Genomic DNA, 18,736 nt, shown 5'->3' with positions numbered 1-18,736 from the left:
ACTGTTGACAAACTCGTATTAACAAAAATAATATGTATTTTGGCAAAAATTCAGCAAGATTTCTACTTAACTCTTATGCCAAAATAATATGAAATGATTCAAATATTACACTATAAAATATGAAGTCATAATGGCCAAGACATACAAAAAGTAGTATTATTCCTAAATTGGAGAAAAGAGATTTCTAAGCATGACTCAAAACACAGAAAATTTTGATATAACTGAAGTTTAAATAGTTTAAACTCTACAAGGTAAAAAAGTCAAAAAACAGACTTGTGAAATATTTGCAATGCCTGACTTTCTATACTCGAAAAAAGAACATGAAATGCCTGCATTCTAAAGATGTTTCTTGTATTCAACTGTTAATTCCACAGGCCTTTCTTATATGATCTGGGATGATTAAAAGTTCTGTAATCCTATTTTCTAATTTGTAACTCTAGATAACAATAGCTAGCTCATAAAATTTTTTATGGGCTTAAATGAAATACTACATATAAAACTTTTAAAACAGTGCTTCAGTAGTAGTAAATATTTAAGCACTATTTCCTCACTATGGTTATTAACTTAATGTACATAGACAAAATGGATAATGTACTTAAGTTAGATTGTCCTCAAAAGAATAAATATGAACAAAAGCATATGAAAAGAACATCAAATTCAATCAACAATGACAAAACTTTATTTAAACAATTGTGTCATACTTTTTAGCCCATCAAATTCAGAAGCTGATAAACTTAATGATGACTCGTCACGTTAAACACTGTTAGTGGGATTGTGTTAACATTTTTGAGAGTAATTTTTCACTGCACAATAAAACGTAATACTTAACTACACTTTCAGCCAGGAATTCCTCTTCTGAGTATTTGTTGTAAATATATATTCACAGAGATGCATGAAGGTTGTATAGAATTTGGTAACAAAACATTAAATAATATTAATTTTGGTAGCGAAATAGTAAACCCAAACCACTACAAATAGGAGGTATCTGCATAAATAATAGCACATCTATTAAGGTATTAAAAACATTAGGAAAATTCCTGTTTCCTGGATAAGTATATGCTTTATTGATAAATGAAAAAAATCCCAGTTTCAGCACAGTTTGTATAAGTCTCTTTTTGTAAATATACAGTTGTGCATATGTATTTTCATACATTTGTGCTTTTTAGATAGGCTGTTTTCAAAATGATGCATGAGAAAGGACCTCGTTTATTATCTCTCAGAATTAAAATCGGGGAAATGTGGGTCTTTCACATTTCATATACGTCTATATACTTTGAGTTTTTTAATATTGCTTTTATTTAAAGTGTATGGGCTTCCCTGGTGCCTCAGACAGTGAAGAATCTGCCTGCCATGCAGGAGACCCAGGTTCAGTGCCTGGGTTGGGAAGATCCCTTGGAGAAGAGAACGGCTGCCCACTCCAGTGTTCTTGCCTGGATAATTCCATGGACAGAAGAGCCTGGCAGGCTATAGTACATGGGATTGCAAAGAGGTGGACATGACTGAGCAACTAACTAACTAACTAATGCTACATATCAGTCCCTGGGTCTGAAAGATCCGCTAGAGGAGGGCATGGCAACCCATTCCAGTATTCTTGCCTGGAGAATCCCATGGACAGGAACCTCTAGGGCTACAAAGAGTTGGACACAACTGAAGCAACTAACAATTTTACTTCAGCTTGAGAGCTCAAATTCTTTAAAAAGAGAGACCCTAAGAATGTATTCTCTGAATATCTTTTGAAGGAATTAAAAAAAAAAAATCCTTTGAAATCCTTGAGGCTGTGCATGGGATGAGTGTTGATTAGAATGTACAAATGGACTTTCAGAGTGCTCATTGCTATTTTGTAATTGTTGAATATAGCAAAGCTGAGAAGATATATTAAAAACTGTGAGAATGAATGAATTGTGATAAAGCTGGAAGCATTTATTAAATCTGTATCAGAACTTTGAAATCCTATAATTTTGCCAGAATTGACAAACCCTTATACTGAAGCAATAGTGTGACTCAATAAGGGTTAATGCTCTAAAAAAGAATACCATTTCTTAGGAGGGTAAAATTTAAAAAGACTATCAAGAGCGGGTGTAGATGTGGAGTATTGGTAAAGATGTGGTAAAGATGTGGAGTAACTGAAACCCACATACTTTACTAGTAGGAATGCAAAATGGTACAAGTACTTTGAAAAATAAAGTTTTGTTTTTTTTATATAAAGTTAAATGTACTCATACCATCCAACACAGCAGTCTCATTCCTAAGTTTTTACACAAAGGCATAAATCACACATGTCTATGAAAAGAATTGTGCTCAAAAGTTCATAGCAACTTTATGCATAAAAGCCAAATGTCAGCAATTAATGAATAAACAAACAGATTGTGGTATACTTATTTAATAGAATACTACTTAGCAATAAAAAGGGACAAACCCCTGACACTGGAACAAATGACTGAATCTTAAAGGCATTATAGTAAATGAAAGAAGTCAGACATGAGAGTACTTTTAATTTCCATTTATAGGAAATATTAGAAAAGACAAACTATAAAGACAGCAAATCAATGATTTGTATGTGTTTATATGTATGAAAATACATAAATGCAAAGGGCCTTAGGGAACTTTTGGGGTGATGGAAATTTTGTGTATCATGATTGTTGAACGTAGTTATTGAAACCTTCCTCAAGACATTTAATTGTACACTTAAAATTGGTAAACTTTATTATATGTAAATAATACATCAAAATTTCATTTGAAACTCTATGAAAAAAATTCAAAAAATAACAAATGGAACATCACACATTTCAGCTTTTGAAGCTCTTGAAGAAATCACAGTTATTAAAGTAAAAAAAAGCTCACACACAGGAAGTCATTTATTCATCCAAAGCTAAGAAGGAACTGAACTATTTCAGGAAATCAATGAAAATTCATCTAGTATGCAAAGTTTAATTTTAAAGTCTATGGTTGCATTTGGAATAACTCTTGATAACAGCCATTTGTCATTGGTTAGATTTATATTCTATCCTTAAATGTAATGGAATTGAGAAAATGTTTAATTTGCTGTAATATTCAGAAATAAATTATTTGTCAAGTTTTGTAAAAATAATTGTCAGAAATATTCTTTAAATGGATTAAAAATATAGCACCTATGATAATATTTGGGTAAGTATATTTTACACCTTAAGTAAAAGATTAGTATTGATAATGTCCTCTTCTTAGTAGAGTTTGCTGTTTATAGACATCTCAGCAATTTTGTTTTCTTAATTTAAAATGTTATAACCTATAGAATATAATCAAGTTTTTCATATTATTAACTTAAAATGCAATTTTGGAGATTTAGGGTAACTTTATTTTTTATCTTATTATTTTTATTTTAAAATTTATTTTATTATTTTATTTTAATAATATATAAATAATTTTTATATGTTTATAAAATTATTTATAATATAAATAATATTTATTTAATAAAATTATTTTATTATTTATTATTTATTTTATTATTTAAAAAAAATAATAAGCTGTCATAGGAAAAGAAAAAAATCAGTCTTTAGAAAAATACCAGTACAGAGTATTAAAGGTAGATATGGCTAAGAAGCTAATTCTTTGATATGTTTTTATGCATGTGTGTGTGTATATATATATGCACACACACATATTTATATATTTATGCATATATATGCACACATATATGTACATATTTACATATTTATAAATTATAAAGTACTACACAAAATACTCTGCTTTGAAAATCAGCCTAACGAGATCTAATTTATTTTGCTTTAAAAAAGATGAATAAGACACAGATGTATAGAACAGACTTTTGGACCCTGTGGGAGAAGGAGAGGGTCGGATGATCTGAGAGAATAGCTTTGAAACATGTATATTATCAATTGTGAAACATATCGCCAGTCCAGGTTTGATTCATGAGACAAGTGTGCAGGGCTGGTGCATTAGGATGACCCAGAGGGATGGGATGGAGAGGGATGTGGGAGAGGGGTTCAGGATGGGGAACACATGCAAATCCATGGCTAATTCATATCAATGTATGGCAAAAACCACTACAATATTGTAAAGTAACTAGCCTCCAACTAATATAAATAAATGAAAAAAAAATTAAAAAAAAGAAAAATACCAGTACAGAGTATTAAAGGTAGATACAGCTAAGAAGCTAATTCTTTGATATGTTTGTATGCATGTGTGTGTATATACACACACACACACACACATATTTGTGTATGTATGTATATATATGCACACATATAGGTACATATTTACATATATATAAATTATAAAGTACTACACAAAATACTCTGCTTTGAAAATCAACCTAATGAGATCTAATTTTTTTTTGCTTTAAAAAAGATGAATAAGTTTTATTTTCTCTGATTTTATTTTTTAAATTAAGATGAAATTTTTTTAAAATTCAGGAAATAACCAAATTGAGAGTCAGTAAATATATCTTTCAAAATTATCCAATTCAACTATTTTTAACTGTTTAACTTTCAGTAACATTCTAATGTGGATATAGAATATATGAATACCCCAGTTATACCGAAGACTATTGCAATTGCTATACAGAATAATCTAAAAATACCTCACCACAGTACTTTTATAAAGGGGTATTAGAATGGCAGCCCACTCCAGTGTTCTTGCCTGGAGAATCCCAGGGACGGGGGAGCCTGGTGGGCTGCCGTCTGTGGGGTCACAGAGTCGGACACGACTGAAGCGACTTAGCAGCAGCAGCAGTATCTTCTTTTAAAGATAAGAAAGCTATGACTCATGGTAAATAAGTAATTTGCTCAAAGTCACAAGTCTTGAAAGTGAAAGTCTGTCTGAACTCAACATTTATCCATTCTAGGGTATGAAAGTGATGCCAATTTAAGTTTTGTTTCCTAAAAACTGCCTTATATAGAGACTGAAAGGGCAAAGTTCATGTTAAAAACCAACATTGTGTGTGTGTGTGTGTGTGTGTGTGTGTGCACGCTCATTAGTGTTCAGCTCTTTTGTGAACCCATGGACTATAGCCCATCTGGCTCTTCTGTCCATGGAATTTTCCAGACAAGAATACTGGAGTGAGTTGTTATTTCCTCCTCCAGGGAATCTTCCTGACCCAGGGATGAGACCTATGTTTCTTGCATCTCCTGCATTGGCAGGCAGGTTCTTTACACTGTGCCACTTGGGAAGCCTGTGTTTTCTCATTTGGTCTTTTTAGAGAACCTTTAGTGTCCCTGAAATATGGCTGCTGGGTAAGTTTGCAGGGTTTGGCAGTTCTCTTTCAAGCCTCTTGGGGTTATGCCAAAGGGATAGGGTCCCATGGGAATTTAGTCTGAATTTTCATCCAAATGAACACCTGCTGCCATTGTTCCTTATCCATCCTTTAGTCAGCAATGCCAGCTCTCTCTTTGTGGTGGGACCCATTCAACACAAGGAAAATGCATGCCAGTGTTCTTCTCTAGCTTTTATTTCCCCCCTCTCTTTCCTACATGATTCATTGCCTGAGTGTCTTGGAAATAGAGGAGCTAAGGCTAAGTTTATCTTTGGCTATGTGGTGTTCTGTATTTCTAGGAATTTAGTCAGTTATAGTCCAGTCTACATAAATGGTCTTTTGATCCGATCCTCTCCTTTCTCTTCTCTTCTCCTCTCTCCCTTCCTCCATCTGTCCTATTTATGTTGTTTTGGAAAGAAGAGATCTATTATTGCAAAAATAGATGCTTATGAAGCAATCTACTTTTAAAAGTTTCACTTCTATAACTTAGAAACAAATAATTCAAGCAGAGGTAAATTCACTGATCATCTCCCTGTGGATAACTAATATTGACCATTCATACTTAGTACTTGATTCATGTTTCTTTACTTTTGTTTAAATAGTCTATTGGATGAAGGCATTTAACTAAATAATAAGGTATTACAAATTGATTTTGAGCCAGCTTAGGGATAAAGTAAAAATAAATGATTTTTTAAAATTAATTAATGCTGTATAATACACCATAAATAGCCCAACTCAGATTTTTCCTATAATTTCATACCATAGTAACAGAACTTTGCTTTATTTAAAATGTATTTTTATGAATTATTAGTAAGCATTTTTTTAAAAGGAAGAAACTTTAGGTTTTAGAGCTACTGGACTAATAAGAGTGAACACTTTGATATTCATACTTAGTAAACCAGGAAATTGACCATGTATGTATAACAAAATTATATCAGAATATCAAATCATAGAATTTTTCAGTAACTTTTATTCTACAAGTGTTATTTCAGTACACATCTGTCTATACCTTTGTGTTCCTTACCCTTGTAGATTAATTTAATTACTCAATAATTTTTAGATGATAAAATGTACAAAAAAATTTAAGAGTTCTATCACAGCTCTATCTTGGGGGAAAGCAGCTCTCTGTCTGCCATCTGCAGAGGGCATTGGTCCCTCTCTTGTGGCTAATGCTTTGTTATGCATAAGTAAACACATTAGTCTTTTCATTTCATTCATTAGACTTTTAATCCTTGATTAGTGTTTTCAGGATTCTTTCAAATACACAGCTTCTTTATTCCCTTTGTGTTTGGTTTTTCTTTTTCTTTTATCCCTGCTAGGAAACAAAATTAACAGTCATTCGCTAAAATTGCCCCATTTCTTCTGAGATGACTGGTAAATATATTAGTTTCTCATTGGAGTGATTAATCATGTGTCGATGAAGAATGGGAAAGTATCTCCTTGCTTAGACTAACAGAGACAACTATTTAAAGTTAGAAAGAACAGTAAGTTGAGAAGCATGAATCACAATATTCCACCAGTCTCACATATTGTGTGATTCTGTGTCATAGAAACTCTGAATGAGTTTCCTAAATGGAGAAAACATCCATTAGGGTGTGGAACTGGTACATTTGGGATCTCAGAGTTTAGATACACTTGTTACCAATTCTCCAAAACTAAATTTCCCCTTTGTTATTTTTCTCTGGTAAGTAAGATAAGTCAGAAAGTAGCTTGTGGAATGAGCAGTTAATAACTACACATCCAATAGATTCTTAGCAAACTTTGAAGTCATATATTAAACTTACCTTTACTAGATAGAAACACTCACATTATATTTTTACCCATAATTAATTTCAAAAGATGAGGAGACTAGGAGTTTCTCCACTTACACCATCCTTCTAGCTTTTGTATAACAAGAATTTTAAATATTTGTTGGCATTTATGTCCATATGAACTATTTTAAACATTCTGTAAGCATAGTCCAAAGGCAATTAGAGGAGGTGTATGCATTATATAGAAGTTCATTCCTTGAAGTAAATTTCAAAAGTAACCAGCAGTGACTAATTCATACTTGTACAGAATTTATGTCTGTTACCCATTTCTGCCTAATTGCACAATATCTTCTTAACAATGGTATTTTTTTAGGAAAGTTTAATTTAAAATATTATTCTTTAATTTTTTCTCTTTTAATTGTTTCCACAAGATAGTAGGATCATAAAATGTCCTGTCTTTTGTTTCTCTTTCTCTCCTTAGGATGCTTCCATTGCACACAGATTCCATATCATGAGAGAGAAACACCCAGAAAAGTTCAATAGTAGGTAAGATGAAAAAATGATTCATTGTAATTATGGTTGCTGTTGATGGACTGTGTCATAAAAAGAGTCACTGTATGATATAAAGCATTTAACATATAAATGACTGAACAGGGCTTGGTGTAAGTATTAAGACATAAATGTAAACACATTTAATTTTCCTTACTAGTTTTTAGGGAGGTTATAATGGGGATACAATGTGGTCATCTTTGGTCCATTTTCATACTAAGAAGAAAGATATCAAGTATAAGGTAAAAGTAGTTATTGGGATATACTGAAAGTCTTTACATGGCCCAGTATGTGAGGGGGTGATCATCCTAAATCTGAAGGAGAAACATGAGGCTCTGATTTGGTCATGCTAAGTAACTATACATTCCATAGGTATCATATAAGACCTCTAATTTTTGTCCTATCAGTCCTGTATTGGCTTCAGCTAAATGCAAAATAAACCAGAGAAATATCAATGCTGACAAAAACTACTGTTACAGACTTTCTCTTCAGAGCAAAAGCCCTTGAAAGCCAAAACTAGTTTTGCTGCTCTAGCAATACACAGACATTATTTCCTCAGAAATGTAGATACTGACTTTTGCTGATATTCAGGAAAATTGAGAGAGATTGACTTTGTTATCTTTCCCATCTCTAGAAGGAAATATGGCCATCTCCACCCCACTACCCAGGAAATTTTGGGCAGAAGGATATTTTGTTTAATTATACCCATTTCTACTCTGTTCATTTCACAGTTGAAAAATAATAATCAACATTTATATATACATATTTAAGTGATTTATATATTAATGTTCAAAGTCAAAGGCCCTGGGGTCTCTCTATCTCGCTAGGTTAACATTATACCATGAGTGTTATAGAACACTTACAACTACTGGAAATTTTTCTATTTCAGTTTTGTTATACACCAGGAGATTGACATAATTTTCTTCCATGTGATTCCATAATAAATGAATGTATTTAAAATGTATTTTAAATCTATTTTAGATGTTTTAACAATAGACTTTAGTGTACTACTTTATATAAGAATTATCATATTAAATAGTTTCATGCAAGATCCTACTTAATTTTTCATTATATTGATCTCATTTAAATGTTTTAGCAAGACACATGAAAATGTTTTTCTAAAATGTTCCCCAGGTATCACCTTGAGATCTTTCTAACCCTACAGATGACAAATCATGATGCTGTGGTTTGCTTTTTCTTTCATAGTTGAGACATCTATGATTTTGTCTTAAGGAAAATGGAAAAAAGCATGTAATAGATATGTGTATGTGCATAATCTTTAGAAAGATTTGAAGAAATCTTTTAACTTTGGTTTCTTCTAGAAAAGGGAAAGAAGTAGATGGGATGGGTACTGAGTTTTTATTGCAGTATTTTAATTTTATGCTATGTATATTACAAAATTAAGTCCAAGTTTCTTTAAAACTTTGCACCTTTTTTCTTTATATCTAGAATATACATTTTCATTTTATAAGATTTAATTTTATTTCATGAAATTTATGTAAAAATGATGTAACAATAAAATTATATTTATAAGTATTTTAGCACTTGATCCACCTTGGTTATACAGGAAATGAACACATGTATTAATGCGCATAAAGCCGTATTATAGAGTCAACTCTCTTATGCTTACCTCAGTGCCATTCTGTGAATCTTTCATGGGTGATACTCATTTATTAAAATAGATTTGAAGCCAAAAAGACGCTGTTTGAGAAATGCTGCATCCAGTGTGCCCCTTTAGGAGTTTTACAATTTAAAAGCCCGTTAAAGGCATTAAAATATGCTTAAGGGGGGAAATTTTTGTTCCAAACTTATTCAACAGAGATAGGATGAGAAAGAGGGGAGAAAACCAGAGAAACAGAAAGAGAGACATGTGGGACGGGGAGGGAGCAGGAGAAGAGTACAGAGCAGTGTATCGATATATTTGAGATGCCCAATTTGATGGCCTTTATTAGAATGCCAGTATTTATGATGCTCTTTCGAAGCTAATCAATTCTGTTCTCCTGAATAGTTTTAATTATCTTAATAATGAAGACTTCTATTATTCATATATGTCTATTTTAAGTTTTTTATTATTAACTGCAGTACTAATCTGTGACATTGCTCACTGCCTCACATGTGGTTAGATGTCATTGACTACAATGTGTTTATGTATCCCAAAGTGTTTAGAAGATGTAAACTTGCATCTTACTAAAACTTCAGTGTAAATTTAAGTCACAAGTCACTCTCGCTTATATAATTTAAAGGGAGTTTTTCATTTGGAATAGTAATAACATAGAAAATCCCTTCTGTATTGACACAGCTCACATGTTTCTAGTGTGAGTTCAAAGAATGCCAGCTACATCAGTAGTTGCTCAGTGCATTATCCCTGACTATATTTTTAAGGTTACAGTCAGCCCTAAAATTATATACATTGCCAAGTTAATTGTCCATATATATTGAGTCTGTACTTTTGTAGATTGTCTTCACTCAGTGTTATGAGCATTAAGGTAATTCCCTACACTGCAATGCAGCATGCTCAGAATATGAGCATTTTCTGATAGATTTATATGAGCAGGAATGCCAGATAGTGTGCACAGGCTCTTTCATCCTCACAAGGACAACTTTCTAGATTTCAGCATTGATGCAGGTTCAGCTGTAGCACTTCCATATTTTCAGGAATTTGCAAATGGATTTTTTTAAGTACTCCTAATAACGGTGTTTCAGATCAGATCTCTTGTCACAATAAATCATGCGCCATTAATATTATCCTCTAGCATGCTCACCTTGAAATTCATTTATATTTTAAAGAACATGATATTTCTAACATTATCTTAAGGAAATTAATTACCAAAATATATAGTTCTGTTCTCTATGCTTCTTATGACAGAAATTGAAAGAACTGGGAAAGATAATGATTTCTCTGGTGGTGCTTAAGCGAGTGCTAGTTGAGAGGTTTATATCATACTTTTTTCCAAATTTCTACATGAATCTATGTTAACTGTTAAAAGGAAATGTGCTTTTCAACTTTCTAAACTTTAAGATAGTCTTTAATCAAAGTGAATTTAAATAAATATTTCTGTCCTTTTAGGAAAAAATAATTCTTGAAGTGTCTGTGCTACTATGTCTTATGCTCATAATTCAAATTCATTATACCTTTTCCAATTTTATTTAGAAGAAGCATTTTAAGTTTTTGCTTTTCCTAAAAAAATTAGCTATACCTAAACACACTAAAATATCTATTAACGTAATTATGAAGGGTTATAATAATTTGGAGAAAATGGTTGAATTCTATGTGTAAATCTGTGTAACATTGACAGGGACTTATAAGTATTATGCAAAATGCAGCTAACTATAGAAAAAGCCTTAGTGACTTACAGAAATTTCTTAATAATGTAGTCCTAACTTGTTTTTAAAGTACAAATTCCAATTCTTAATATACAACACTTAATGTACCTGCTATCAAACACCGAGGGCTAGCAGTCCTCCACAGAGATGCTGTTTCATTAAGTCACATTGATCACTTAAAAGTATCTTGTCTCTAACTCCCTGAATGAAACAAAGATCATTTTCTTAGTCCCCTGTTCAAGAGATATGTCCCTTATTTCTGTCCTACTTTCTGCTGTTTTATGAAGAAATCTGTAAGTAGAAAACTTAAATTGGTATGTAAATTTTAATAATGCAGTTTAACTAAGAGTCTAGGTAGTGATATAAGATATGACAGAGAGCCTTGCCTTCTAAATGTGTGAGAAGAAACAAAACTGAAAAACTAGTGTTCCAGACTGATAATTTGATACTACCATATTAATAAGGGGCCTCCCTCACAGCTCAGTCGGTAAAGAATCTGCCTGCAATGCAGGAGACCTGGGTTCGATTCCTGGGTCAGGAAGATCCCCTGGAGAAGGAATTGGCAACCCACTCCAGTTTCTTTGCCTGGAGAATCCCTTGGACAGAGGAGCCTGGTGGGCTACAGTCCATGTGGTCACAAGGGTCAGACACAACTTAGAGACTAAGCCACCACCACTATATTAATAAAACCTAATTTTGAACAGAACTTGTGCTCTGCAGATTACTCAAATTAATAGTCAGCATGAATTTAGAAGATTTGCCTCTGCCTTTAAGAGCACACTCATGCTGTGGAGTGATTCTTGACTTCTTTCCCTGACAATAGGCTTTGAGAGATCATGGAATGAGACTCTTTCTGTCTGAGACTTCAGTATTTACATAGTGCATGGAATATAGTGAGCACTCACTAGATACTTACTAAATGTATTCATTAAATTATACATTATTAAGTGTTATATTTGTTTTTGAAATATCTTCACTACTTGTTCCTGAGAAAGATAATGGAAAGAGAGTTGAAATATGCCTACAATGAGTCTTGATTCTAAATAACTATTCTTTCAGGTACTAAAAGATTTTTCTGTATTCATGTATTTAATACCCCAAGACCTCAGCCAACAGTGTTAACAAATTTTTACAATATAGATCCCTGAGCACTGTGAATGCTTTGCTAATGAATAACACTTACAGATTTGGTTTAGCACTTGTATTATCAACTTTATGGGTTAGCAGTATGTAATTCTCAGTTACTAATATTACCTTGGGTTTCCCAGGTGGCACTAATGGTAAAGAACCTGCCTGCCAGTGCAGGAGATATGAGACATGGGTTTGATCCCTGGGTTGGGAAGATCCCCTGGAGGAGGGCATGGCAACCCATTCCAATATTCTTGCCTGGAGAATCCCCATGGACAGAGGAGCCTGGCAGGCTAGAGTCCATAGTGTTGCAGAGTCAGATGCGACTGAAGTGACTGAGCCAGCGTGTACCCTGTGATGGTGTTTAACTAAAGAGTGAATAGGCAAGATCTCTCTGTCTTACCTTCTGTGCATATATGTGTATACAATAATTATTTTGCATTTGTATATCATGTGATATTAATTAATTATTATTATTTTAATATTTTTATTATTGATTAATAAAATTAAATCTTGCCTAAATTATAACAATCTGAAGAGATATTTTACTACACAAATATTTTTTCTCAGTCAAAACCAGTCATAATATATTCTTGTGCGTGTCTGTTCAGTTGATTAGTCATGTCCATTTCTTTGCCACGTCATTGACTGTAGCCCACTAGAGTCCTCTGCATGGAATTTTCCAGGCAAGAATACCGGAATGGGTTGCTATTTCCTTCTCCAGGGGATCTTCCTGACGCAGGGATCGAACCCTTGTCTCTCTCGTCTCCTGCATTGGCATCTGGATTCGTTACCACTAGTGCCACCTGAGAAGCCTTATATATATTCTTAGAATTCAATAAAATAAATGTTCAAAACTTTGCAAGCAATGTTCAAATTCTGTGTGGCATTTTATTTTAGGCCTTTGACCCCACTTTTGCATCCACCAATCAAGACAACTTCATTATTGTATAGTGAAATATTTTTTTCTATTTAAAAATACAGATTATGTTTCATTGTAAACTTCCACATTTGTAAATTATATGATTTTTTTAAAAACCAACTTGGGAAACGACACTGTTGATATTAAAATTTTGAACGTTTGTCATTTCATATTTTGAATAAAGCTGTATTCATTAGAATTGTTCACATTGAACAGGGATGTTTTGGAGAGAATTATATACCCACGAGGTTGTCATGACCTAAAGCATTTTTATGTCTTTATTTTCTCTGTACCTAACCAACTTTGATCTATTTTTAGAAACAAAACTTACTCATTTTTCATTGGCACTTAGAATGACTACTCAACTGTATTATTTAAATAACATTTTTTTTCTTCTTTTGTATAAGCATTATTAGGTCAGCTTTTCCGGATGGCTAAAATATTATCCTCATATAAGACATATTGTGCAGATAAATAGATGGATATATAAACTATAGATTTATACTTTTGTGTACATATATACACACCTTCCCTGGTGGCTTAGTTGGTTAAGTATCTGCCTGCAATGTAGGAGACCCAGATTCTATCCCTGGGTCAGGAAGATTCCCTGGAAACGGGAATGGCTACCCACTCCAATATCCTTGCCTGGAGAATTCCATGGACAGAGAACCCTGGCAGGCTATATAGTACATGGGGATGCAAATATACATTTGTGTTGCATAGATTTATTTATTTGTGTACATTAATGCTATATATATTTTCTGAGAGTTTCAGCTTTTCATATCATACTTCTATTAAGTTTTTCATAATTATATCTTATTTCTGTATTTGTAATATAAAAGTTAAAATAATTTAGTTACTATGCTATCCTATCCATATAGTTTCATTTGTATGTTGAAACTCATTAAATATGTGATGATCTGAACAGATGAAAACATAAATGGTTAAGCGAGTTAAAGTCATGTGCACACTGACACAAGAGATTCGATTTCCCTGAATCTTTGTGCATTATTTCCTGGTACCATTAAACTGAAATGCTAACTTTTATATCGAAGTTGTTCAAAACCATTTTTGTAAGATAACTCTTTAGAATAGAGTGAGTGAGAACTGGAATATAAATCAGGAAAAGATTCAGTAACTTTTCTTCCATCTTAGCTTCTCACTCTGTCTTTTCTTCATTCTCTTCAGCTTTCTTATTCCTGCTCTCTCTTTTTTCTTTTATTTTTGACACTGCAGGGGAGTAACAAAAGAATAGTGATGGTCTTGAAGTTGGATAAAATATGGGTATCTGCTATTGATTTGGTTGACTATTCCGTAGACATTTAATAAGTAGTTCTTTTCATGTGATGGGCATCGCACCAGATATTGAATTTTTAAACTCTCTGAGGCAAATAAGGAAAATTAATTTGGGGTTATACAAAAACCATAAATGGTTCTAGGTCCTGCGAAAGAATGTAAACTGGGAGAAAAGTCTACATTATAACAGTTCAGGTCAGTTCAGTTCAGTCTCTCAGTCGTGTCCGACTCTTTGCGACCCCATGAATCGCAGCACATCAGGCCTCCCTGTCCATCGCAAACTCCCAGAGTTTACTCAAACTCATGCCCATCGAGTCGGTGATGCCATCTAGCCATCTCATCCCCTTCTCCTCCTGCCCCCAATCCCTCCCAGCATCAGGGTCTTTTCCAATGAGTCAACTTTCGCATGAGGTGGCCAAAGTATTGGAGTTTCAGCTTCAGCATCAGTCCTTCCAATGAACACCCAGGACTGATCTCCTTCAGGATGGACTGGTTGGATCTCCTTGCAGTCCAAGGGACTCTCAAGTGTCTTCGCCAACACCACAGTTCAAAAGCATCAATTCTTCGGCGTTCAGCTTTCTTCACAGTCCAACTCTCACATCCATACATGACCACTGGAAAAACCATAGCCTTGACCAGACGGACCTTTGTTGGCAAAGTAATGTCTCTGCTTTTTAATATGCTATCTAGGTTGGTCATAACTTTCCTTCCAAGGAGTAAGCGTCTTTTAATTTCATGGCTGCAGTCACCATCTGCGGTGATTTTGGAGCCCAAAAAAATAAAGTCTGACACTCTTTCCACTGTCTCCCCATCTATTTCCCATGAGATGATGGGACCAGATGCCATGATCTTAGTTTTCTGAATGTTGAGCTTTAAGCCAACTTTTTCACTCTCCTCTTTCACTTTCATCAAGAGGCTTTTTAGTTCCTCTTCACTTTCTGCCATAAGGGTGGTGTCATCTGCATATCTGAGGTTATTGATATTTCTCCTGGAAATCTTGATTCCAGCTTGTGCTTCTTCCAGCCTAGCGTTTCTCATGATGTACTCTGCATATAAGTTAAATAAGCAGGGTGACAATGTACAGCCTTGACCTACTCCTTTTGCTATTTGGAACCAGTCTGTTGTCCCATGTCCAGTTTTAACTGTTGCTTCCTGACCTGCATACAGATTTCTCAAGAGGCAGGTCAGGTGGTCTGGTATTCCCATTTCCTTCAGAATTTTCCACAGTTTATTGTGATCCACACAGTCAAAGGCTTTGGCATAGCCAATAAAGCAGAAATAGATGTTTTTCTGAAGCTCCCTTGCTTTTTCGATGATCCAGCGGATATTGGCAATTTGATCTCTGGTTCCTCTGCCTTTTCTAAAACCAGCTTGAACATCTGGAAATTCTCGATTCACATGTTGCTGAAGCCTGGCTTGGAGAATTTTGAGCATTACTTTAGTACCGTGTGAGATGAGTGCAATTGTGCGGTAGTTTGAGCATTCTTTGGGATTGCCTTTCCTAGGGATTGGAATGAAAACGGACCTTTTCCAGTCCTTGGAGCCAAAGCAAAAACAATACCCAGTTGTGGATGGGACTGGTGATAGAAGCAAGGTCCGATGCTGTAAAGAGCAATATTGCATAGGAACCTGGAATGTAGGATCCATGAATCAATGCAAATTGGAAGTGGTCAAACAGGAGATGGCAAGAGTGAATGTCGACATTCTAGGAATCAGCAAACTAAAATGGACTGGAATGGGTGAACTTAACTCGGATGACCATTATATCTACTACTGTGGGCAGGAATCCCTTAGAAGAAATGAAGTAGCTATCATCGTCAACAAAAGAGTCTGAAATGCAGTACTTGGATGCAATCTCAAAAACGACAGAATGATCTCTGTTCGTTTCCAAGGCAAACCATTCAATATCACTGTAGTCCAAGCCTATGCCCCAACCAGTAATGCTGAAGAAGCCAAACATTATAACAGTACAGAGGGATATTTTATGGGGCTCCCAAGCTAAGGTGAACATTGAGCTCTAAAGAATATTGTAAGGGTTGCTTATATATTATCTGATTTAGCTGAAGAAGAAACATTCCTAGTTTTTGTTTGCAAGATACTTTTAGATATTTTATTAGTATCATCTCCATGCAAATATTCCAAATTTTTCTTCCTTGATTTTGCCTCTCTATTCTCAGGATTTGTGTTTTTGCTTTACATGAATTTGCAAGTGTTTTATGCAAAACTTTTGACTCACACACAAACACAATTCCTAGGATACCAAATTAAGAAACCAGATTTGTGAAGTAACAGTGGTTAATTCAGAGATGATGTCTGAAAAGTCACAACTGAATAATCCAAGACATAAATAATCAAAGATATAAAGTATTTTCTTACAGGGAAGAATTTAAACAGAAGGCAACTTAAAAAGAATTTCTGCTCATTATTATAGATTCTTTGTGTACATGGAATCTTTCAGAAAATAATTATCAAATTGAAACACTAAATTATTTCTTGTTTAAGCTGACAGCATATGTATGTAATATATATAAATGTGTACATATATATATATAATTTCAAGCAGTCCATGATAAATGATAAATTTTAAGAGAAAAACTGAATAAGTTAAAGCTGCTGTTTTTTAAGCTCTGAATTGAGGATAGAGCTCTAAGAACCCTATCCTCAATTTACCAAATGTTTTAGTGTTAGAAACACTGAAACCTCCATTTCCTTTGTGTTCAGGCCTTCTCCCTGGTTTAGCATTAGTCTAACAAGAACCAAGTGTGCTCTAGGGGCTGAGGGGATCCACTGCACTAATTAGACAGTGGACAGAAGACTTTGGGAAAAGAGCTTGTAACACTAACCAGTGTGAAACCAGAAGTTTTTTTTTCCTTTAATGTTCACCAGTAATCTAGAGGCTAGCATTTGTAATTCGTTGAGTTCAATTCCTACCTTCTTTAGTATAAATGAAGTTAGTCCCAGATAAGTTAGTTAATTTGATGTGAGGTTTAAATGCCTCATTTATAGTATCCAGATGCTTTAGGATTTATTCCATCAGTAATACAATTGAAATATTTTGGGGTCTTCCAAAATAAAATCTATTGATTCCTGTTAAAAATTATCCCTGGCGTGGATCCTTGAGGACCCTTGTTATACCAGTTCTTTATGGGACATAATAAGTGTAAAGTAAGTCTATCTTGAACTCTTTCCAAAGAGGTTAATCGCCTCATTATAAGGTCCTTTTACCTGGAGAGGCATCCTCCTGCATGGCTAATTGGAACTAATTAGATGCTCTCCATCACTTCTTGCTCCACCTAAGCATAGTTACTAATGCTTTTCCTTTTAAATACATGTTCTCATATGGATATGTTCAGCACTTTTTTCTGACTAAATATAATTAATTCTAAAAGAGTAAACTTGAATGGCAGATTTACTTTTTAAAAAAAAAAGGTTTTCCCACATAACATTTTTCTTTGGAGGTAAAGATGATATTCTCAAATATGCAGCATCTTTAAGTTTGTGTTTTCTGCTTTGTATTTCTACATGACCAGTATTTTCACAAAGTCGGGAATCTTATTTAAGTCACCCTCATTATTCTATGTACTAGCCCTAAAATGTGAAGAAAAATCTTTCCTTAATGGATAAATTTCTGAGGAGACTTAGAAAGTAGAAGTACTTTAACTTCTTAGAAGTTATCTCCCTCTCCACCTCAGCTTCTATCAAGGAAAATGGCAAACATGGTGTAACTTTATTGTATTTTTTAAGATTTTGTTTGGCAAACACTTGTAAGGGGCCAAAAATATGCTAAGTATCACCAAGGTATTCTCTTTGCTATTGCTCCATAATAAGCTTTTTGCCACCATAAGAGTTCAGTTTCTTCTCTTTTCCAATAACACTGTTCCTATATTGTTGAAGCCCTCACTAGCAGTATCCTAAGGCTTGTCAGTGTCCTCCTGTCTCCCCCAGGTTCTTTTCAACCTTCAGTTCCAAAGCAGTTGTCACATGTTTTCTGTTTTGCTGCCTTTCACTTCCACGTATCAAAATCTCTTTCCTTTACTACTGCTAAATAATAAAGTACTTGAGGGCTTGACAATGTAAAACAACCATTTTGTTATATGCATAACTTCCATGGGTCAGCAGTTCAAACAGGATGAAGCAACGATGGCTTTTTTTTTTTTTTTTCTTCATCATGTCTTGGTCTTCAGCTGGGAAGACTCACTAGTTGGAAGTGACTTGATAGCTAGTAGATGGGATCGTGACTTCCCTGGTGGCTCAGCAGTAAAGAATCTGCCTGCCAATGCAGGAAACACAGGTTCGGTCCCTCATTTGGAAAGATTCCCTGGAGGAGGAAATGGCAACCCACTCCGGTATTCTTGCCTGGGAGATCCCATGGACAGAGGAGCCTGCTAGGCTGCAGTCCATGGGATCACAAAGAGTCAGATGCGACTTAGCAACTAAACAATGGAGGGTGTCTGGTGGGTGATGCCAGTTGTTGGCTGAGACCTTATCTGAAGCGTTTACTAGTCAGGGTCTCCATAG

General features: G+C 34.3%; 1 protein-coding gene across 4 annotated transcripts in view; it reads left to right on the top strand.

Moving 5' to 3' along the window:
• Positions 1 to 18,736, top strand: part of DGKB (diacylglycerol kinase beta) — an 809,350-nt gene that overhangs the window by 439,021 nt on the left and 351,593 nt on the right. For all 4 annotated transcript variants that reach the window (XM_043872850.1, XM_043872849.1, XM_043872848.1 and 1 more), the window contains one exon: positions 7,481 to 7,545. In XM_043872850.1, coding sequence (XP_043728785.1) covers positions 7,481 to 7,545 — 65 coding nt within the window. The remainder of the gene's footprint in view (positions 1 to 7,480; positions 7,546 to 18,736) is intronic.

The sequence above is a fragment of the Cervus elaphus genome, chromosome 18 (genome assembly GCF_910594005.1).
Source record: "Cervus elaphus chromosome 18, mCerEla1.1, whole genome shotgun sequence".
In the NCBI taxonomy this organism is placed as follows: domain Eukaryota; kingdom Metazoa; phylum Chordata; class Mammalia; order Artiodactyla; family Cervidae; genus Cervus; species Cervus elaphus.
Note: the sequence above shows the minus strand (reverse complement) of the source record. Positions and strands in the feature narration are given on the sequence as shown.